We start from the raw sequence: 23,712 nt of genomic DNA, 5'->3' as shown, positions 1-23,712 counted from the left end.
GTTTTTCATCCTAACTTTGTTTAATAAGTCGGTGCAAAATAATTTTGATATTGAAAGCGACGAGAATTGCTAAAAAAAAGAATAAGAAGAAGAAAAGATAAAAAGTAAAAACATATCTTAGGAATAAGAATTTATTAAAATATAAAGCAAGTATTTACAAAAAACTGTCTAAAAACAAAAAGTAAAACTCCCCTATGTTTAATACAGGGACATAATATTGCCATAGTCATCTTCGATCAATTCCATGATAGCTCAAATACGTAAAAAGGGAAGATTAAAATAATTATGCGGGCCCGGCTGACACATCTTTTAGAATCCCTTTAGGCTTTGTCCCCGATTTAGATTTACCCGCTGGCCCGCTCTGGGGCTTCGCGAATGATAGGAACACCTCCTCCAGGGTCGTCTCCGAGACGGTATAGTCTTCTATCAACTCTGAGAAGGTGGTCTTTAAATCTTCCATCTCTTGGAATAGCTTGCTGTATTCCATCGTCTCGTTTATGTGGTAGTGCAGCATCGTCTATGGATAAATTAATATGATAATGTATCCTTATTTTAATGGCAATATGTATGTATCTCAATAATGAATGAGTTCAGACAACTATCTTGACTTAGTGTTGAAAAATTGCTTACCTTATGTTCATCTTTGAGAGTACACTTGAATTTCTTCTCTATCGCGGCTTTTAGTCGATATGCTTTCGGGTTTGGTGCTATAGTGACTGGAAATTAAAAATGTTTTAATTTGAGACCAAATTATAAGATGTGCAAAACAGAGATTTATTTCATTCATTACCAGTTTTACTGCCCTTTCGCCGAGATCTTCTGTGTCTCATGCTTGACGCGCCCGGTTCATACTTGATCTTCAAGATGACCGAGTGCCCCGAAGCAAACGCGGCTCGCAGTCCGGCGGGAGAGCCCAACGCGCATATCTCACCAGCCGCCATGATGGAGATACGATGGCACAGCGCTTCCATCTCGTCCAAACTGAAATATTTCAAGTCTTAGTTGCTTTAAACATCACCGGCTTCATTTGCATCCATGTGAATCGAGCCCTTCTGACCCACCGCACTACCAAACCACACTACCAGTAGCGTCGTGGGGAATATTTTTTCCCTTCTACACTACCAAGCCAGTAGTGTCGTGGGTAATTTATAAGGGCCATACTCGTATCTTCATTCCCATCGATACTACTGCCATAACTACTTAAATACAGTGTGAGTCACGATAAAGTGTACACACATTTGAAACTACGTGAAACTAGACCTATTTTTATCGACAAAAAAGAGGTCAAAAAATTTAGATAGATGGTATGACCTCGTGCCATAAGACTTGTCCTATGGAAGCTTGTGCATCACTCATGGGTTTCTATAAATTTTGCTCCAACTACGTCGTACCTTTTAATATTGCGTGGGTTATCGTTGGCTACTGACTGATTGCGTGAAATTGTGTAATTATCCATTAGCTTTATTAACTCTTGAGTATGGTATGGTATCGGACTCGGAGTCGGAGTACCTGTGCGCGCGGCCACGTCCCCGCCCAAGTAACACGCAAGCTGTAAATTCACTGACGTTAAGATTGATTTACGTTTTAAAGTCAGACTATCACTTTAAATCAGTTTTGACTTAGTTTAAATGCTTTTGAGTAGAATGCGGTAAAATTTACAATGCATGAAGCTATTATATGGTCTAAAAAATTAAGTTAATTGGCTTATAATCATACTAAAACATTAATTACTTTTAATATACAGCACCTTTAACAGCATTTACACTAACACAAAGGTTAAAACCGTATATTAGTAAATAAGAAAACCTAATGCATTAAATAAACGTTGTCGAAATATTCTATAGTGCATTCAGATATATGAACACATTTTACAGATTGAACGCATTTTTATGATCTTTTCTTATGCTTATTTACTGCTCAGCATTAGCCAAACATTTACTAAAGTTTTAGCTCTGTTATCTTCTTATTTTATTGTTACTTTAAAGCTTTTAGCACTATTTAGATAAATAAAAAAAATATTTTATTACTTTAGGTCATAATTTGGCCATAAAACCACGAGCCGTATGATTATATTCATTTGTGCGTCCAGGTCCTGTATATTCATTAGAAAATTTATGTCGAACGTGTCACGTTATTGACATGAATAAACAGTGGAAAAAACTTAAGGCCGGGTTGCACCAACTTACTTTAACAAACGTCAAAAATCTGTCAAACCCCATACAAAAAACATCGGTTATCGTCATAGTTACGGTCAAAGTTAGGTGGTGCAACTCAGCCTAAGAGAACAGGTGGAGTAAAGAGAAAGATAAAGACGGAATATTCAAACTTTATATTTGGTTTAAGAAATGCAAAACGTGTTCCAAAAAATGATACACCTCATACACAAAATACAGTACAATCGGTTGTTGTGTGAGTCAAGAAGTTCCGTAGAACATTCCTTCATCCCTTTCGGTCGTTTGCACTATTTTAAAAGGCATCTGAAAAAAAAACAAATAAGCTTATTTATGACTTAATAGAGAAGTAGTTACCTGAATTCTAAATAATTACCCGTATAACGCATACCCTTAAAAAAACGACTACAGCAACACTACTAACTAGTTACAAAAAGTTCCTTTAAATTATTACTATTACAATGAGCGAAAAATAAGATAGGTAGCTATATCGTGTTTCATTACAAATTACATTTGTAGTGATAATGATTTTATACTTAACACTTGTCAAACTAGGTACCTACCTAATTGGAGACAGATAAAATTGAAAGACGTGGAGTAGGGGATCATGACGTGATTAAAGGATTCTAAATTATTGTTTCGGTACCCTGATTAACACTAAAGCAATCCATTTTTATGACGTTTAAACCTAATGAACATTATAACATACCTAAAAAGTGTTACAGTAATGCTAAAGATATCACTTAGATATTTTATATGTAGGTTGAATGACTTAACCATTTTCTTTTTACTATAATAAGACTGACAACATTAAAAGACACTAGTTGAAAGTTTAAAACATTAATATTATCTGACGCCATTTGCTTTCTGTTTTCTCTAACATAGAAAATAAAATTATAATACACATATGCATGAAATACTACTTATTATCCTTTTCTTACAAGCGGAGTATCGATAGAAGCAATTTTATAAGTTAAAATTAATCAAATCGTTAAAAAAATCACAAAAAGTGTCATATGTCGATTCTAAATTTGTCCCTATTTTATTAAAAAAAGGATTTCTGTGAGGGCGCGTGAATTATAAACCACAAACATATATATATTTTCACATAAGACTAATACTCCCAGCTCATTTTCATTCTTGAAACAAAAAAATATGATACTTACCTTATGATAAATTATTTTAAATAAAGACATTAAAACATCTCCTCACAACACCATTGCACTGCAATACTCTAAACGAAAAATAATCAAATCGGACAATAAAATGCGATAAGTTTTTTCGAATACTTTCAAACAAACAAAATAAAACGTTCAGCCTTAGAATAAAACGTAACTTTAGCATTGTAATTCTGAAAGCTGTTTCAAAGCTGTACTAACATCTAATAAAATGCTTTTTACATTAGAATATGCTGTCTAACAACTTTACTAATGTCTGTCTTCAATAACATTATAAGCGCTGGTTAGCAGCACTAATAATTTTAATAATGCTCAAAGCCGTATTATTTGGGGCCCAAATTGCGCTTACAAGACACTTATAGACTTTTATACGGCTGATATAGTGCTACATATGCTGCTTATATACTGCTCTGCACGTAGGTTCATGCTGTTGTACGCTTCTTATAATTGTGTTTTGTGTTACTTGGGCGCCGGCCGTGGGCTCGTCCAGCTGTACTTGTTGTATATAGCCTCGGAGTCGGTACCTGTGCGAGGTGATGATGATGGCGTGCTGGTCCCGCAGGCCGCGCTTGAGCGCGTACCACACGCGGCGGCGCGCGGCCACGTCGACGCCGGCCGTGGGCTCGTCCAGCAGCGTGAGCGGCGCGCCCGTGCACAGCGCGCACGCCGCCGCCAGCCGCCGCAGGCAGCCGCCGCTGTAGCCTGACACCAGCTGGTCCGTGTACTTTTCCAGGCCTATCCAGAAATATAACGTTGAAATGCTGAACTGAAAGGTGCTAGCGGAAAGAATAGTAATTGCATCCAATGTGAATTGCCACTGCTATGGCATTGACATGGCCCAGGCGCGTCTGTTTTGTTGAGATCTATAGCGTGGCGGTGGTAGCCTCTAAGTTACTGGACAAAGTCAGGTCACAGTTGGTCAAGGTCCAAACTCGTACATAGTGAGTACTCTACCGTTGATCAATTATAAAACAAAAACGTACCAACAAGTTTGATCCAGGCCTTTGTTTCGGCATTCGTGTCGCGTTCGTTGAGGCCGTGGAGCGCGAGAAGGAGATCCAGGTTCTGCCTGCCGGTCAAGAAGTCGTCCAGGCCCCAAAATTGAGGGCAGTAGCCCAGAGAGTACAGATACTGGAACCAATTCACTATTCATTGGTAGAGACAGATGGTGTGTCTGATATGGAAAGGTTTACGAAAGGTGTCCTCTAAAAATAATCTGGAAGAAGTTTAAAAAGTTCACTCAAAGCTAATCACCTTACTGGAATACGGAAACGTCAGTTCATGGCCGTTAGTAAAGATGCGCCCTTTGGTTGGGCACATGTCTGCAGTCAGCATCCGGAACATGGTAGATTTACCTGCTCCGTTTACGCCCAATAGACCAAAACATTCGCCTGTGACAAACATACAGATGGGTCAATTTCCCAAACACATTTTTTGAGCGGCGTAGCTGAAAATCATATGTTTTTTATAACATAGAACTTTGATTTTTTTTTACACGAAAATATACAGAGGTTCCATTTTAAGGACAACATTATTAATGAGTGTTTTCTTTTACAAATTCGACAAAAAATAATTGAACTAAGCGTTTCTAATTTTGGTGCAGTGTCCACATCCTTAATTTCTTACAATATGTATTTTTTTAGCTGAAGATCAAAACAGAACTTAGGGAAAAAGTATATTTTTGGATTATACAATCTATCTATTATCTAAGATTACCAAATTAAGCAAGTTTCCCAAATAACTGTGATTAAGTCACGTCCTTAAGTGTTGTCCGCGAAAAATTTATGATTTTGGTGTCAATAATAAAATAGCTCGTCAGTTTCTTTAAAGATCAAACAGGATTTAAACACTCCCATCATTCGTTAGGTTTAGTACCGCCCTCGCGAGCAGTGACGGNCAGGCTGGTTGGTAGTTCCAGTATGGTAGTATAATACCCGGAAAGATGCTGCAGCCCACCCTCCAGTATTTTGATTCCTTAGTCGGCTATTACGACTCACGTGGGAAGATTTGATGCTTTTTTAGGGTCACAACACAGGCCTGAATATTGTTTTTAATTATAAACATCTTTATTGGATAATAATACTTAATTGATTACAAATAAATAAGTAATTTGAGACAATCATCCGTAACATTCCGAAGTCCGCTGTATAAATAAATTTCGGTGGATTGATTCTTAATTCCGGTGGCTCAAATACAATTTCGGTGGCTCTTGATAATTTCAAATTGACATATCTCGAGAAGTATTAATAATATTTTGATCTCTACCATATCATTGAATAATACAAGTTATTTACTATTATTTCTGCCACAAAAAAGTTTTGGAAAGTGGAAATTAAAATTCGCCACCGGAATTAGGCAAAAAACGAGTTTGTTGATATTCACCCTTATACATAGTTTAATTTTCTACTATCTATTTACAGAGATTTGAAAAAAATAATATTGATGATTTTTGTCTTTTTCCCGTGGATCTCCAAACGGGAAATGTAAACAGCAGCAATACGAAAGCTCAGGTTAAACAGAATGTATGTTTGTTCCGTTTGATGATTCAAATTATGAGTAATGGGATGAAAATACCGCCATTTTTGTTTTAATGCGAAAGGATTGTTCATTCAGGTTTATGCCAGAGTTTATTACTTATAAGTAGGTAGTTGGAAGAGTTAGGATTGCTACGGGACTATTCCCACCTCTCGTTCCCACCGCTGCAACTCCTGTGTAGCCAGGATGTACAGCTTGACCGACAATAAAAACCCTACCAGTGAAGGTCAAGTTTGTCCCGGGGGAAAGTTACACTATCATTGGACCCGCAAAGAAATTAATCAGAAGAAGTCTTTTCAGGATGGAGGAGCGCCTTTTTTGACGGGAGTCCCACACACCACCCTGTCCCCTGGCACTGGTGACGGGAATGGTACACAAAGCATTTCTTCCGCTTAAAAAAAAGCAAGGTTCTGGAGTAGAGGCCACATACCGGAAAACGCATCGTGTGACGTTCACCCACAAGGTAGACTTACGATTGATAAAGGTAGCAGGAAGGCGCTGGATGCAGGCCGCTACCAACCGGGCGATGTGGAAGTCATTGGGGGAGGCCTTCAGCAGTGGACGTCCTGTGGCTGAAATGATGATGATGATGAGATAGACAGCAGCACATCAAGCTAAATACTGAGGTCTCTTATGCCGTTGTAATAGACGTGCTAGTTTGCAATACAAATTTGATGCGTCTAACGCGCTCACAAAGTCGGGTTTATTACACTTTTAGTAACTTAAGAACGGCTAAACAGATTTTGATGAAATTCGGAATGGAGGTAGTTGACACCCTGGACTTTTTACTTTTTAAACGATGACCCAAAAAAGGAGGGTAATAAAATAAGGCCTTGCAGTACAAAGTTCGCCAGGTTAGTTGCTAATATTGAAAAAAAAATGCTCTAACTTTGCTTACGAAATTACGCATTGTAGGATCTAAAGATTAAGTTAAACTTAGTATAAAAACAAATTATTCATGTAGTATACTTCGTATTCTAAGCCTTATTTGATTCCTAAAAGCTCGGTTATTCGAAGAACTTGGATTTCCTGAAAGTCATGTAACAACAATAATAGTAAAAGCCGAAGTACGGCTTTGAGGTATTTTTAGGAACTGATTTTTAATTGTTAGAAAGCTATTAATGTAACTGAAAATAGAAATCTAATATCGTAGTAAGCTAATCACGATAACAATAGTCCAATTTGGGAAATTCTTTTTGTGATGGATAGCCCATTTATCGAGCAAGGCTAAAGGCCATTATTTCTAAACTGTACAAGATATCGAAAAACTGGTTACTGATTCTGAAAGTGCTCCATGAGCTCTTTCAAACGGTATCAATAAATGTTACAGAATAAACTGAACCTATCAGAAAATTCAATGTTTTCAGCTTCCATCACTTATCGTTTCCATCACTACAGTCAATGGGGGCGGAGCATGTTGCAAAAAAGGGAAATATTATTCAAACTATTTTCACGCGTGCGAAGTCGCGGGCACAGCTAGTAGTAGATTATAGGATAATGTAATATAGGATGTCTGAAAACGCACACGAACAAGTTACTCTCGATTTAATATTGAAAACAGCCAAATCGATTCTTCGTCATAACAAGCTATCAAATCAAATTCCAATTGGGTTAATGATATTCGCAAGGCCGAGACAAATTCACGTTGCGTGTGCAGCGTGATATCGTTAAATCTAAAGGATATTTTGATAGTAAACAGCAGTAAATAGGCATGCAATATCGCTGGAGTATCGGTTACGAAACGAACGTAGTTGACTAGTTGTTGATAGTTATCGACAACTATACACACTCTGTATAGCACCATAATATTTGACAAATAAACAATATCGGAGTATCCGTTTGAAATATAAATACAGAATTAATAAATGCATTATGTATTTTATCATTAACAGAAACTTACTTGAAACTAAATTGTATTCATCATCATCATCATTAAAATTTCACATTCACATTACACGTCCACTGCTGAACATAGGCCTCCCCCAATGACTTCCACAACGCCCGGTTGGTGGCTTTTTAATTTTTCTCTGTATGTCAAAAAAGGCTGAATCGATTTTGACAAGACTTTTGCTGGAAGATATTTCAGGGATTTCAGGGCTGAATGTGTTAAGTATCGTAGTATAATACGTCCTTATACATATAAAGCTTGCCCTGTATCATTTTTGGACAATCGAGTAAACGTGACGTAACAAATAAACTTAAGCCCGTATTCACAAACATCACTATGAGATCTCACAGTGCACGTGGATGCACAGGGTCTCACACGAACCAATCACAGAGCTCTATTCAACGCTGTGCGTTTGATTTGCTGCTTCACTTAAGCAAGCATCGTTTGTGAATACAGGCGTTCAATGAGTAAAGTTTAAAATTCCATACCCCATACCCAAACGTACGTAAATTCAAATGAAACTTTCTCATGTTTTTAATCATTACGAAAACTTACCGTATATGAAATAAATAAAGTAATGTACACTGTTTTGACCGTACCATTGTTAAAACGATACATATATCACAGCTCGTTTTGTATAAATTCTTTTTTGTCTGACTCTTAAATAAATGAATGAGGGTCATAAATGTAAAGTGACGTGTACACGGCCGGTGTTTTACCCTGAGAAGTTTCCTTGTAGGTGCGAAAAGGTACCTAGGGGAGACCGAGGAGAATTGTAACAGAGGAGAGTTGTGACATTGTTGATTTTTGGAAACCTATTAGACTAGGTCTAGGTACAGACTTTTAGTCGGCCGATAGTTGGGCCCGGTCCTAATTTGTACGAAGAATCGGCCGATACCAATGGGCGCGCTTTCATACTCATGTCCATACCTACTGATTACTATCGGCCGACAAAGTCTCTCTATTGCGAGAACAGCGCGCATTTGTAGTTCGAGACATATACGTAAAGTAAAATAAAGTAAATGTATTTTATTTATTTGCCTATAAAGGTTTACATTTTTAAATAGTCTGTTTTTCTAGCGGCTGCTGCACTAAGCTGTGCTTGTGTCACGGCAGCCATAGGTTAACAATATTAGATGACACACGATGGCAATTAACATTTAAACTCTTAAAATAACTAGAATATTTTTTGAACTAAAAACGCGCACTGTTACGAGCTTGCTAGTTTATAATTTCCAATAACCCTCCTTCGGGCGCAGTCGAGTAAAAAATAAACAATGTCACAACTCTCCTCTGTTACAACTCTCCCCGGTCTCCCCTAGAGTATTTGTTTCGACGTTTTAAGAGAAAAGCAAAGGTCACATCTGTCGTGTAGAGCCTTAAACGGAATCACAGAGATTTTTCTTACTTTTTAGGGTTCTGTGCCTATACATACATTTTTTGCATTCTCGTAAGGAATAGGCATCTATGTATTGGTCTGTCAAACTCCTTTTTATTCAAGAAACTGGAGATTCAACTTGGAATTTTAGTACAACTGGTAAAGGTACTTCTAATGGATATAAGCTAGATAGATCTTGGCTTATATGAAAATTATCGGGGGAGGCCTATTTACAGTAGTGGACGATAAGTTATCGTAAGTCTTAGATATTAAATAAGGAGAAATATCTTTAAATTAATAATTAATTAATGTAGGACTTAAATACATTCATTTGTTCTAAACAGAAAAATAATACAATAATGATTAACAAAATATACTTAAAAATACTCTTTTGTTAATCAATAAATAAAACATTTCTATTGAAAAGTATTGTAAACAAACAGTAACACATTTTAGACATATGTATTTAAATTATACATAAAGCGAGTTTCGAGGAAACACGATTTATTTATTTAAAGTGAGTAGAGATGTAAAAGACCAATTCCATGAAATAGGATTTTGTTCTACCAGGAACATAAATAATATTATATCTAAAATGTGTGGTTTGAATATCGTTGTAATTAAGCCAAAAAAATCACTGTTTTAACCAGTAATTCTAAGGCACAAACTCAGTAGTAAAATGTAAGTATAATTATTTCACTTTTGGGTTCAATTTTTTAATATCAACCAGGCCAATAAAATTGTTTTTAATTTTGATTTGAAGTCAAATAAACAACGATTTGTGCCAATAAATGAAAGAAAACAAACTTTCATGATTAAAATAGTCTTTTCATAAGATTTTTTAAATTATTTGTTATACCTAACTGTTCATGTAGAGGATGGTGTTAAGCGTAAGGGACCTATCTAGATTTTTTTAATTGCCTATTTAAATTGAATAAGAAAATAAATTAATTTATAGAACCTTTGATTTCCTGAACTCATAATTTGTCACTTAGTTTTGCAGCACCTTTTGCAAAACATGATTTCTATGATCTACCCTACAAGTAAACTTTTTAAATATCGCCCTAAAGTCTATCACATCAAATACACTCCTCCAAATGACTCGTGATTTACCCGACATTTAAAAAGTAATCCGATGGACTTGGCCATAGACAAATCGAATTGTAAGTTAGCCGTCGCTAAAGCGATTTGAGTTCTAACTAGATCGCTATACAGTCGACACGTCAAGGTAAAAGTGAGATCTTATTTCGTTGGAATATGAGCTATTTTGGGACGAAAATGGGTAGCTTGATGGGCGGTAGACTGTACGACCCGAGGGACCGCTCCGGTGAACGGATTTGCCTCTGATTTTCGTTTTTCTTTTACTTTATCGGGGAATGTTTCCCACGATGGTTGGCTATGGAAAGTACTAGGTGGGAAGGTTTTAGCCATTGAGGTCCAATCCTGGTAGTTCATTAACGTGTGACCATGGCACAATCAGAATGTGCCTTCAGAAAAATTAAAAATGTTTTTAAACCATATTTGGTTTATTGAATTCCAACGAAACTTGGAACATTTAAGCATTACACAAAAATATTTGTCTTTTCTGAGAAAACCCAGAGTCCCAAGTCTACTTACCAATAGACCACGGAAGTGGAAGAAACCATTGTCTGTCTGCTAGTTAAAATAAAATAAAAAAAACTTAATTCAATTTAATTAAAATTTCTTAGAGATTAGAGTCGCTTCTCAAAGTAAATTATAAATAAACAACTTGAACAGATGGCGCCACTGCCAGAGTAAACATAAGCTCCGTGAACTTTTATAATTTAAAAATGTTTAAAGTTATCATTTTGACAAAAAAATGTGAAAAACGTGTAAAACATTGGCCAAATATTCAGTGACAGTGTTTGTAACGAAAACTATAAAAGTGTTATTTGTGTTTGGGACGAAAATACTGTATGTGAAACAAAAACATCAAGTGTGCAAAATAGTGCAAAAACAATGACAAAAACACTATTTGACTACTCAACAAAGTTAAATTTAAATCAATAAAGTATAATAATCAAGAAAAACTGAATAAGTGTAAACAGTGAAGGTGTATCGAAAATTAACTCCAATTTGAACTACGTGCCAGTAAACGATTATTGGTAAAGAACAACGGACTGATAATTTCACAGTATCATACAACGGACTTGATGGCGTATCTGTTTGCGGCGCCGTGCTAAGTTCGGAGTCGGGAGATCGAATCCACACCGTGCGCAAATTTTTGTAAATTATTTCAAGACAATTTATTTCTTCACTGAACTTGACATGAACATTTAAGATCCAAGTAAGAAACAAACCAGTTGTTTAATGAAAAAACATTACTGGCTAGTAACACTACTCGACGCTAGAGGGCGCGTTCTACGGATATTGAACTTGAATTAGTATAAAATAAAAATAACACAGGATGGCAGATACATGCGAAAAGTGCAAAAAAGATATTCTTCGACGAGATTTTTTGGTGTGTGCTTCTTGCCATAGTAGTTACCATTTGGACTGTACTAGTATTAGCGAGAAACTTTTTTATCTTATGACAACAGAGAGTAAAAAAAGGTTTAAATGTGATACATGCTGCGGAAATGTTGAGAGGAGCCCAAAACAATCACCATCACATGACAATGTAACCTTCCGCATTCAGCATAGGACAAACTTACCTCCTGAAAGTTCATTTGACAGCTCGCTAACTGATGATGACACTTTTAACTCAACTTGTACGTCAGCCACCAACTTAAAATCAGCAAGAAGCTGTCCTGATTTAAGTAACCCTAATTATGAGAAGATGCAAGAAATGGAGAGAACTATTCTTGAACTGAAAGAAAAATTGGAAATAACTGAAAACGAGGTTATCAACTTAATAGAGGAGAATACATGTCTGAAAAAAGAAATTGATGGCTGCCATATGCAAGTTAAACAACTAAAAGAACTATGCAAAGCCACGACGCCATTAAAAGCCAGTAATAGTAAAAGAAACAGGAAAAGCCTAAATAACAATAATGGTTCTCCAGTTACAAGAAATATGAAGACTTCCTCTCCACCGTCCACTACACCAACCCGAAGAGAGACATCCAGAGGGCTACATAGTGCAGCAGCTACCCCTACCCCAAACAAAGTAACGCAACGTGATGTGTGTAGTGGATTACAAAATACAAAGCCGAAAATAAACCGATCGAACAAAATATGTATNTGACAATAACAAGGACTAATCAACTAAAAAGCATGAAAAAAAATAATTTTAACAAAAAAATTGAAACCGACGCCAACAATCACTTAAAAGTAGAAAATAAGTACGTCGTTATTTATTTATTAGGACAATATACCATGATTAATATTTTTGGAGTCGGTTCTGGTAAATTTAAAACCATTTCTTGAGCTTGGCACTAAGATATGACCGACTGACTGCATATTTTCTAATTTTGGTGCTTAATTATAAATTTTGGTGTTCTCTTAATTTTGTTGTAAGGAAAATCTAAAAAACTACTGGACAAAATTTAATGTCTTAATCATTTTAGAAACAGTATAAGTTTCCAATAAATTTGATCTATAATTAAAGAATAAAAATACACAAATAACAATTTCCACCAAAATTAGGCAAAAATATGCACTTGTTGAAATTCACCCAGATAGTAGATGGTAGGCAAGGTCAAAGCGATGAACTGGTATGGAATAGCCATAAAAAAGCAATAGTCCAAGATTTTAATGGCAGAAAGCTGATAGAGTTAAGCAGAATCTTCATACCTCTCTTGACGGAGAAACTGACGCCCTTGACTGCAGTGAAGCTACTGGTTAAACCTCGGTAGTTCTTGTGCACTTTTGACACCAGCATTAAGTCTGGGATATATTGCGGCGCTGCGAATTGAAAATGTTACATTTAAGCACATTTTATGGCTAAGGCCCGATTCAACCAAACTTTTATCCGAGAATAACTCCTGGTACAACTGGCACATTGACAGTTTCAGTATGGGAAATACATATGTCAAAACAGATGATTTATTCTGAGATTAATATTTACTCTTGTTTGGTCGAATCCACCCTTAGTAAATAATTGTCGTTTACGGATTCAAGTTGACTTACGAAGCTTGATAGTTTTCTTGACATACTCCTGCTCTGCTTTGACCATCCTATCATTGTATCGCGGGGCTGGTGGCTTGTACGTGTAGTTCACAGTCTTCTCCCATATCACACAGAACATGCCTCTTTGGCTTAAGATCACAACAGTCTAAAACAACATTACAGTAAGAGTGGTCTGTACTAACCATGTTATCTATATATATAAAAATGAAACCCGTTTCGCGTTGTCACGACATCACGTGTGAACGGCTGAACCGATTTCGATAATTCTTTTTTTTTAATGTTTGTGGAAGTCCAAGGATGGTTCTTACGGAAAAAAATATTAAGAAAATCTCTACGCTAAGGCGGTACGAAGTTCGCCGGGTCAGCTAGTAGTTTATAAAGATTTTGTATAATTGTACCAATTTATTATTCGGCTATTTATAATGTATTTGTGACATAATATAAGTAATATCTCACCATATACAGGAAGATTTGGACGGTCAGATAAATAATATTTTTTCCAGGCGCAACGTCTTGGAAGCAAAAATAGCACCACGGGTTGGTGTCCACAGATTCTGGTATTGAAAGACTTAATTAAAATTTACTAAAACAGTAGCTTTGAATTTACAATTACTGATGTAAAGCTAGGGCTTACTGCAGCATTTGTCAGCGTCAAAATACGGGATAGCCATCACGAGAGTTGGGCATTTGTCCTTGTTGAGTTTGCAGAACGCGTTTAGGTATGCCGTCATGGTACACCCCTCCATTGCCTGGTTAAAGGTATACGGAGGCATCACTACCACAGCCGTCGGTTCGAAGACTCTAGTCGATGGCACCAATCCCAGAAGTATTGGAAATATGAGAACTAAAACCAAAAACGGTATTACACCTGGAATATACCAGCTAGTTATAAGACTCCAGAAAGAAACAATTTTAAAAATTTACCGAAAAAAACCATTGTGATAGCAATCAGTCCAACGGCCAGACCCTGCGAGAAATATATCGTGATCTGGTACGAAAAAGAGAGCATCGCCATGCTACCCAATAGCACCACCACCGAAGCTGCAACTGAAAATAGATAGAATACAGTTTATTGTACACCACACAAGACGTAAGGTCAGTTTCCACCAAGGCAGAGCAGAGCGGAGAGGAGACTAGCGGATAAGTGTTTTCAATAACCAATCAGATTTCATTATTTCCACTTCTCGTCGCCTAGCTCTGTACAGCTCCGCTCTTTGCCGCACCGCCGCCGCTGTCAAATTCTATTTGACGGCCCGACACTTCTACACTCTGCTCCACTCCGCTGTGCTTTGGTGGAAAACGGGCATAACAACATTATAGATGCTGCTTACTCATAAACTCCATGTCCGAGAAAGTCTTATCGAAGTCCAGGAAGGTGCAAGCCACGATCAGAGTGACGACGTACGTGAGGAGCACCTGTAGTGCACATGCTAACAGCAAGGCCGCCCAATGAAGTTCTGGAGAACAACCAGCTAAGGCGTGGATATGGCGCGCGCCCGATGCCTCCTTGCACGGCAGCTGGATCATGAAGATGATGCCCGAGAGAAGCACTGCAATAGAAGTAGAGTTAAGCTGGCTGCACAATCTTACTTTAACTTTGACAAACATCAAAAATCTGTCAAACTCCATACAAAAAACACCGGTTATCGTCATAGTTACGGTCACAGTTAGGTGGTGCAACTCAGCCTTAGAAGCCATTCCTTGGTTGCCTTTAAAGCACCGATTTGGTACAAATTGGAAGCCGACCAAACTATCCGTCAACCAAAAGTCTGTAGTCTACAGGCTGTCTAAAGATCGCACACCTTTGTGGTTAAAACAAAAAAATAGAAGACTTTTACTTACTGAGAGTTGTGGAGAACATCCAAAGATTAATGTTAGTGATACTTTTCGGTTCTTTTATCTCCGTAAAGGAGTAGGGCGTGTATGCGCCAGCCAGAGGATGGTTGTAGGTGGTGATGGTGCGACCACCCGCCCAAGGTAGCGCACGAGTGGCGACGAGGTTGGACAGTACGTTCAAAGCTGATGGAGCAGCGTGACGAACTGTCGTTGTGTACATCACCTGAAATTCAAGTCTTCAGTTGCTTACTTACCCTCAAGATCAGCAGCACGATGAAGTTCCCTCTACGATCTACAATTTAGCTGAACAGGTTTGCAGTTTCAAATTGTAATAGGGAAAAACGTCTTGGTAAGAATAACTCATAACTAACATTGTAAACATGAGGACTTAGATTGGTTTGTAAAAGATTATTTAATTAAATAAAATAAATAAATAAATAAATCTTTGGACAATTTCACACAGCGCCATCTAGCCCCAAAGTAAGCAACTTAATGCTTGTGTTATGGGTGCTAGCTTAACGGATATACCTACTACTTATATACTTTTTTTTTTAAATACATAAATATTATACATAGTCACACCCAGACCCGTCACAGAAATTAAAATTTTCAATTAAAAACATCATTTCAATTTCTGCCCGGCCGGGAATCGAACCCGGGACCTCTCGGCATAGTAGTCCGTTCTGAACCACTACACCAAACGGCCGACTAAAAAATTGTCTTTGACTTTTTAATCTCACCTTAGCATCAGTTTCATTGAGTTCTATTCCAGCTAAATAATTGTAATACTCCATTTTATCTTGCTGGCTAGAACGAAGCAAAGCTGCAAAATGTGTTCAATTATTTATACGTTCATCATCAACATCATCATCAGATCACTTAGTCTGCAGGAGCATGATGCCCGTTTTCACAATCAATCCCTAATAATTAAGTGACCCCTATGAAAACAACATTCCTGTTATGTGTTACCATAGGGGTCTCTTAAAAATTAAGAATTGATGGTGAAAACGGGCATGAGTCTCTTAAATCATATTAAGAAGATCTAAACCAGGAAGCCTTACCTTCATCAACATCAGAGGCGCTCTCAAAATGCACTCTCGGGTACTGATCGCTCAGCGGCCTCAGATCAGAGTCGTTCCCATCTATCTTGTACAAGATTCTGTAGTCTGACGATGGTCTGTACATGTCGAGGTTCATGGCCAGAAACGTCTTGTCCTTCTTCGGATGTTTGGAGTCGTTTGTGATGCCGGTTATGACCAGTATTAGGATTACAACACGGATTATTCCCTGCAATTTTTAATATGAAATCCAAAGTGAAATAATATCCTCTTAGACATCTCGAAATAAAGAAAGTACTTACGAATCCAATTTGTGTGATTTTGTAGATCCAAAGGAACCTCAAATATCGCTTGATTAGTGCCATCATTTGTCTAAAGTACAGGGGTATACCCTTTAATTTTTTGTACTTGGGCGCTAAAAGAAATGGAATATTTTCAGCCTTATTTAATAATTTGGTGTCAGCTTATTATATTAGTTGTATTATTGAACCAACGTTCGGGATTTACCTTTCCTTCCTTTGATTTCATCCTCCGCTATTGGACCAGTTTCAACATTACTGCAAAGCCCAGACTTTGCAAATAAAGCAATAAAAAGCAAAATAAAGCAATAAAATAGAAACGGAAGAACTAGCGTGGGCAGGCCTCCTACTAGGTGGACCGACGATCTGGTAAAGGTCGCAGGAAGAGCCTGGATGCGGGCAGTGCGCGACCGTTCATTGTGGAAAACCTTGGGGGAGGCCTTTGTCCAGCAGTGGACGTCATTTGGCTGAAATGAAAATAGAAAGGCGAATACGTTATGCATTCTTATGAATTTTAACTTCATATTGCGTTCTCCTCACGTCTTCTACGGATACCCTATATTTTCAAATCATTCTTACTTCAGAAACACTTCTTCAAGCGTAGACGTTCCAACTCCGATAGACTCAATACGCAGCTCAGTCTTCTGGGATTCCAGCGTTGAAAATAGGCTGGGGAAGTTTTTGCTGTTTGCAGATGGTAGGTTGTAGGAGATGGAGTTGAACCCAGATTCTTTGACTGTGGCTTCGGGGACCACAGACTTGACAGCACTGGTAATAGCTGGCTCGTTAGGCACTCCGGTCGTGGTGAAAGTTAGGCGGTAGCCGGTACCTGAAGAAAAGAACCTTTTAGGGTCGAATCTCTCACAGAGAAAATTAGTGTACACGTGTAGTAATAGACATTTTTCGTTTCTCAAAAAGACAATATAATCATGTAGGTACTGAAAATGTTGTTCCTTCAAGTTCTCAATACAGACCCGGTAAATAGCAGTAACATTAATTGGCCTCACTGAGATTGGAAGTTGCAACCAAAGTTAAGGTTATAGTTTAGGACGTGAACTATCGGTCCGAGATGCCGTCAAATCGTATTAAACGTCAGCAAAGTCGATGTATTACTTTACCTATGGCCCTCTTGAGGTGCATGGGCGTGGCGTGGCATCGTAGCTGGCCTGCGTGCAACGCCGCCACGCGGTCGCCTAAAGCGTCCGCCTCCTCCATGAAGTGAGTCGACAGCAAGACGGTGCGTGTCCCTCGCAAGGACTGTGTAGAAATAACATGGTATAGTAAGTTATGACTATTTGTACAGTAATTATTTTGACCCTATTCTTCACTCACCAATAGCAGATCCCAGAGCGAACGCCTGGTCTCTACATCCAAACCTGACGTTGGCTCATCCAGCAATAGTACGCTAGCCTGGCCTGCTAGGGCGCACGCTAACTGAACCCGTCTCTGCATACCTCCAGATAGCTGAGAAGTTTTGTTTTTAGCCTTATCCTTTATATGGAGCTGGTCTAAGAGGATCTTTGATGATTTTCGGGCTTCTTCAAATGTGCCACCATTTAGCTGAAATAGCATAGCGTTTAGCTGTTTTTATTCTTTCATAGTCACTTCTAAATCTTTTATATTTATTTTTTCATCAAAATATATCTCTACTGACTTACTCAGACTCAGGGACATGTCGAAATTCTTTGATCAACTGAAATTCAGGGAAAAAATTTCTGTAATTATGGCTTAAAGTTAAGCAACTCACCAGGGTGAAGAACATGACGTGTTCAATGACTGATAAACTCTCAAGGAACATGTTCTGTTGCGGACACAGGCCCATTTGCTGTCGCGCTGCCGCCTTATGAGACATCATGTCAAAACCATTCACGAGAACCTTGCCCTTTGTAGCGCCCGTCATACCTAAAAGATAAAATGGCATCTATATTGCTTTTTTTCCAACGACTTAGCTTCAAAGCAATCTTATATACTCACCTGTGATGACAGACATGAGAGTGCTCTTTCCCGCGCCGTTGTGTCCCAGTAGGATAGTGATTTCGCCTTTAAAAATTTCCAGGGATACGTTGTCCAGTGCCCTATGTTTAGGATATTCCTGTGAGATTAAATACTTTGTTTTAGACCAGGTTTTCATATGTAGGTGACTATGTCATTTGTTTTCTATACGAGATTGACTCATTACAGACAGCAGAAATGTGTGGTCTGATCTTACGTCGGCTGTACATACCTTGGTGACGTTGATGACTTTGATTCCAGCCTCTAGGTGTTTAGGAGGCTCCTCGAAATACTGCGGGTCTTGAACCTGTGCTAGTGGCTTTTCTATTTTCTCCGTCCCGATATTTGGGTCGGATGCAGTTTTGGACCAATATTCTTTCTAATGGAATAATTAAATCGTCTCATTAAAGAAATTGTCTGGTTGGTAAGTTCGTAACAGTTGTAAATAGTTGTCAGCAAATATAATATCTACTAGGATACAAAGTAAACCAAACAAGTCACTAAAACTTTTCCCCTAACCGTCTTCCAACGAATGTTGAATGAGGAACTCATGGGAGCTGTGTTAGAATAGAATAGGTACTAGTTAGTACTAGGACCTTACCATTGGAAATTAAAATTAACCTGCCAGAGAAAGTTCCACGGATGCGTAGAGCCATAGTAGCCAGGGATGACCAGGTCCAGGTACCAGAACAGTGCCACGCACAGGATGATGTGGATGACGAAGACGATGTACGCCATGAGCGCCGGGCCCGACATGTCTGTGTGGGACTTCATCATGGTTGTGAGCGTTAACCCAGTTCCTGAATTCAATCATAAACTATTTGGTTTTGTTATACTCGTAATAAGTACCTATCTATACAATAAGAACAACAAGTACACTTTACTAATACATAATCATCAAGCTGCATTACTGACTATGTTACATGATTGTCTGGATAAGTAAGTCTTTTAAGTCAGTTTTGAAGATCTCGATGAATGTGGAGTGGCATAAGCTCTATCCAAGGAGATAATGAGCCTTCAGTATCATATTCATACTATCGCCATAGTTAACACTATGTCCCGTAGTACGATTGTGTTAACAACTCCATTTTCGTTTTTGCTCTCGCTCTCATCAAATGGTGATTCTTTGCGATAGAACGAGACGACATGACCAGCAATGGGTAGTTAACACTGTTGCCGATAGTACTTTATGGTAATACTGGCTGAACGTTAGCTTGTCACTTACCCATGGCTTCAAGCTTACAAGCTTCTTTGAAGATCCAGGAGAGCGGCATGAAAGGTATCAGCCCACAAGGGTACACCATGTATTTCGACAAATCCAAATTACTGACGATATACGCCGGTAGAGTTAGCAAAATGTATACCGCTGATACTGTCAACCCAGTAGGTGGTGCTGTGAAGAATATAAATAATTTCAATAAAATCCTTGAGGAATGGACAAAAATCTTAGCGAAAAGACAGTACATGAGAGTGATCAGACTTCTTTCAACAAAATTGTTTCTACTACATACTTGAAAAACCGTTCTGGCACTCGCCAGTTTCGCCAAATAGTGACAACTTTAGCATAATCCATTTCTCCATTTAACACCCTCACCTTGTCTCGCCAAGTAACTGCTGACCATAGCCGCAGTAATTGTGAACAAGCTCTGGAGGAACATCGCCAAGAATATGAGGAACGAGTGTGACTTCATCAGCAGAGCCGACGGTTCCATTTTCATTAGCACAGTGCTGGCCAGCGAGTATATCAGCCCAGGAACCAGGGCGTTTAGGACGTGAGACGTGGCCAGGTCGTAAGGAGTCACGCCCGTCATTTTCATAAGCTCCTGCCATTTCAAAAATGATATATACCAAGACTATGTAGAGATAACAAAACACCAGACTATTAACGAGTTATTACGCCATTGTGTTTAGCTTGTTGTGCTATCATTCGTATCTACTATGACTTCTATAGGCTGAGTTACATTGGCAGCCAAACTGTAGGTAGACCCTGACTACAGAAATAGAAGAAGGTGGGAACGTGAGGTGGGATTAGTACTATCATAAGTACTCTACCTACATGACAGGCTGTGAAGCTCATTCATACTGTCACTCAACGTAAAATTTCCAAGTCAATATCTACTAGTATTCCTTATTACTGTGTGTCTTTCTATTATTCTTTTCTCAATTACAACTGCCTAATTCGCGTGGCAACCAGGACAGGAGATAGGATAAAATATGCAAGCCAACAATAGCTAGGTGGCACAAGCTTGCATTACCTGTACTCCATTCGCTTTTTCAGTTAATGTGCGCAACATTAATGTGTAAAAACCCGGCAATATTGCTAGATCAGCTGCGAAAAACAGTAAGTCTGATTTGAGAGAGTGAGTGGCGCCTTTATCTTCTATGCTAGAGTAGCTGACGTATGGAAACTCTTGCACCGACATTCTCTAGAAAAGAAAGATATAATAAATAACTATCGCAAGGTTTGCCCTTAAAGAGTAGGTATATGTATTTTTGTATACGGCATAAAAATACCTGTTTAACTACGTTGCCGGTCATCATTTCTATGAAGCTGGTGTCTACGGCCCATTGGAGTCGCATGAACGACTTGTATATTGTTCCTAGAAAATAACGATATCTAAAAAAGTATACGTTTTTTATAGAATTTAAAAATTATGTTATGTACTTTTCTTCTTCATTGCAAATGGCGTCTTCGTGTGGTTCATCATCTTCATCATCATTTCAGCCACAGGACGACCACTATTGAACATAGGCTTCTCCTAATGATGTCCATATTGACCGGTTGGCAGCTGCCAGTAAGCAGCGCCTTCCTGCTACCTTTATGAGGTCGTCGCTTCACCTTGTGGGTGGGCCAAGTCTTTAATTAGACTTTTTATTATATCACGAGCGGTGCCTATTTCTTCAGGATTCTTCTCCCCTTAAGTACTACTTAGGTCCTCACCATATTGTTTATGAGGCAGTGGAATCACGTTGTACTCCTCGCCATCAGAGAGTGGTCCGTCTGTCATGAACTGGTTCTTCATTCGGATTGAATAATTGAGGTTGTCTGGCCAGCTGTGTTCTGCTACGTTCTGAAATTACGTGTAAAACACCAGAGGAGATCTTTTTAAACCTTAGAAGAGACTAGACCCCAGCTAACAATAGCTGAAATATTTCGGAGGGTTATACTACTCCCATGTTTACGTAGACCGTTTATTGTCGTAAGTAAGCTATGGTAACAAGCTTTTGATACAAAATTAATATACCTGTTTGTTTACTTATTTTTTGTTGTGTATAAATAGAGACATTAGGTACTCACATGAAACACGATGACCGCTTCATCTGGCCCCATTTCTTTAGTGTATCCGAATACGGTGGACGCGTTGTGGAATGGATAATATCCTTGCGCATTATTTGACTTGGTACCTTAAAAAGTTTTATCTAACTTTATCTAGGTTTAATTTAAGTATTTCAGAACTAGCTTCGTAAATTAACGTGTCTTTACTATAAAGAATTTCGATTTCATAATCTATTGAAAACAGCAAGAACAACACCGACGAATGCTGACTGTCTGTGGTATTATTACTTCTGAAAATACTGTACCGTTGATGACTCTACATTATGAACTGTGATACATACGCAAAGAGTTCTAACTCTGACTCTTCAGCAGAATCTGCCTAACTGCCTTGTTATCCGTAACTAACCAGTTAAAGTCTTCAACAGTGGCAGGTCCAGTTTCTGACCCACCAAGTCCATTAGGGTGTTGGTGAAGTTCGTCTCTGGAGTGTAAAGCACGCATTGGGGCCCTACAGCACTCCAGATCGATAGAGGTCCCTAGAGAATCAGCACAACTAAATACATGGAAAACAGCTCGTAGATAAAGCTGATGGCCGCTGGGGCAGAAAACTTCTCGACCACGAGCCGGAAAAGGTTGTGTGGGTGGAAAAGGTAGGTGGACCGACGATCTGGTGAAAGTCGCGGGAAGTACTTGGATACGGGCAGCGCAAGATCGGTTATTGTGGAAATCCTTGGTCACGGGAGGCATTTGTCCAGCAGTGAACGTCATTTAGCTGAAACGAGCGAACAAACGAACATAGAGACCTGTCAAGATTAATTACCTTTCTGCAATTGTTTAAGAGCTACATGCAGCAGCTGATAACACTTAGGTACAGCTGCCTGGTTTGGTAGTTACGTACCAGATTGAAATTCTAGTAACTGACTCTAATTTCGGACTCGTATTCTGCTTATTCAGATTTATTACTTTTCAAACTCGCAATCAGTGGGGTCTATTCCACTTTGATCACCTGGTTTTGATCACCCAGGTGATCAAAGTGGACTTCCAGCGGCAATTTAGTGTCCTTTGATCACCCACGAATACGATGCCCTGGGTGATCAAAGTGGACTCCAGTTAAATTATTATTTTAGTGTCCTTTGATCACCTACAAACAAATCACACCTCCTCTGAATAGTCACATGTCTAATTTTTGTACTTACATTAATTTGTTTTGTAACATTTTTGATATTTTCTAAAAACCGCAACAAACAAATTGGACGTGTATGTGACTATTCAGAGGTATGATTTATTTATATGTGATCAAAGGACACTAAAATAATAATTTATCTGGAGTCCACTTTGATCACTTAGGACATCGTAGCCGTGGGTGATCAAAGGACACTAAATTACCGCTGGAAGTCCACTTTGATCACCTGGATGATCAAATCCAGGTGATCAAAGTGGAATAGACCGAATGGCATCGAATCCCGAACGTATGAATGTTGAGAGTTCAGGTATTTTAAGAATAGAACACGCATGAACAAATCAATGATGATAAACTTACAGGCTTTTCCACTCCAAGAAAAGTAGTACCAGAGAAACTAGAGTCTGGGAATAGTTTCTCCCTAAATACATAAATGAGGGCGAAGGGCAACACTGGAACCACCACCTCCATCAGCGTGGAGAAGAATTCCTTCTTCCTCGCTATCCAGAGCCTCCACATCAGAACTGTGAGAACTCTTAAATACATCCCTTTTAAGGCTTTTATGAACCACTGGAGCTTTATCGATATCTTTATGGCGATTGACACATTATCTAATTTATTATTTATCAATTTAAAATGTAGTTCTTTCTCAGTAATAATTTCTGCAGCTCAACTTCTATCAACATAGGCCATCATATCAAATTTGACAATGTAAGTAAGACAACTCAGTGACAGAATAATTCACCATAGATTTGCTACCATAGTCATGATCGTAGTGATTAAATGAAGAATGTTCACTAATTTTGTTTTTTAGCTTTCTGTATTCTC

General features: G+C 38.4%; 1 protein-coding gene across 1 annotated transcript; it reads right to left on the bottom strand.

Annotated features, from left to right (window-relative positions):
- Positions 1-185: 185 nt before the first annotated feature.
- Positions 186-23,690, bottom strand: LOC114357458 (ATP-binding cassette sub-family A member 1-like). The gene is made up of 32 exons (XM_028311075.1): positions 23,245-23,690; positions 21,726-21,832; positions 21,369-21,498; positions 20,942-21,027; positions 20,683-20,853; positions 20,022-20,250; positions 19,653-19,820; positions 19,049-19,227; positions 18,660-18,806; positions 18,410-18,527; positions 18,183-18,337; positions 17,768-17,995; positions 17,554-17,692; positions 17,015-17,264; positions 16,803-16,902; positions 16,644-16,707; positions 16,439-16,551; positions 16,140-16,365; positions 15,819-15,901; positions 15,085-15,301; positions 14,574-14,792; positions 14,167-14,289; positions 13,877-14,086; positions 13,699-13,796; positions 13,243-13,387; positions 12,907-13,017; positions 4,604-4,740; positions 4,333-4,480; positions 3,874-4,084; positions 791-981; positions 631-716; positions 186-517 (listed from the first exon to the last, which is right to left on the bottom strand). The coding sequence occupies exons 2-32, from the start codon at positions 21,756-21,758 to the stop codon at positions 284-286; spliced, it is 4,749 nt and encodes a 1,582-aa protein (XP_028166876.1). The 5' UTR covers positions 21,759-21,832; positions 23,245-23,690; the 3' UTR covers positions 186-283.
- Between the last annotated feature and the right edge of the window lie 22 nt (positions 23,691-23,712).

This window comes from Ostrinia furnacalis, unplaced genomic scaffold, assembly GCF_004193835.3.
Source record: "Ostrinia furnacalis isolate ACB-3 unplaced genomic scaffold, ASM419383v2 OfSCF0216, whole genome shotgun sequence".
In the NCBI taxonomy this organism is placed as follows: Eukaryota; Metazoa; Arthropoda; class Insecta; order Lepidoptera; family Crambidae; genus Ostrinia; species Ostrinia furnacalis.
This window is presented reverse-complemented; position numbering and strand designations above follow the sequence as displayed.

Excerpts from the sequence above, each read along its gene's own strand:
- LOC114357458 (XM_028311075.1), bottom strand. The coding sequence starts at position 21,758 with ATGGGGCCAGATGAAGCGGTCATCGTGTTTCAT. Across the intron at positions 17,265-17,553 it reads GCACCTCAAGAGGGCCATAG|GTACCGGCTACCGCCTAACT; the intron begins GTAAAGTAATAC and ends TCTTTTCTTCAG. Across the intron at positions 4,741-12,906 it reads CAGTTTCTCCGTCAAGAGAG|GCGAATGTTTTGGTCTATTG; the intron begins GTATGAAGATTC and ends TGTTTGTCACAG.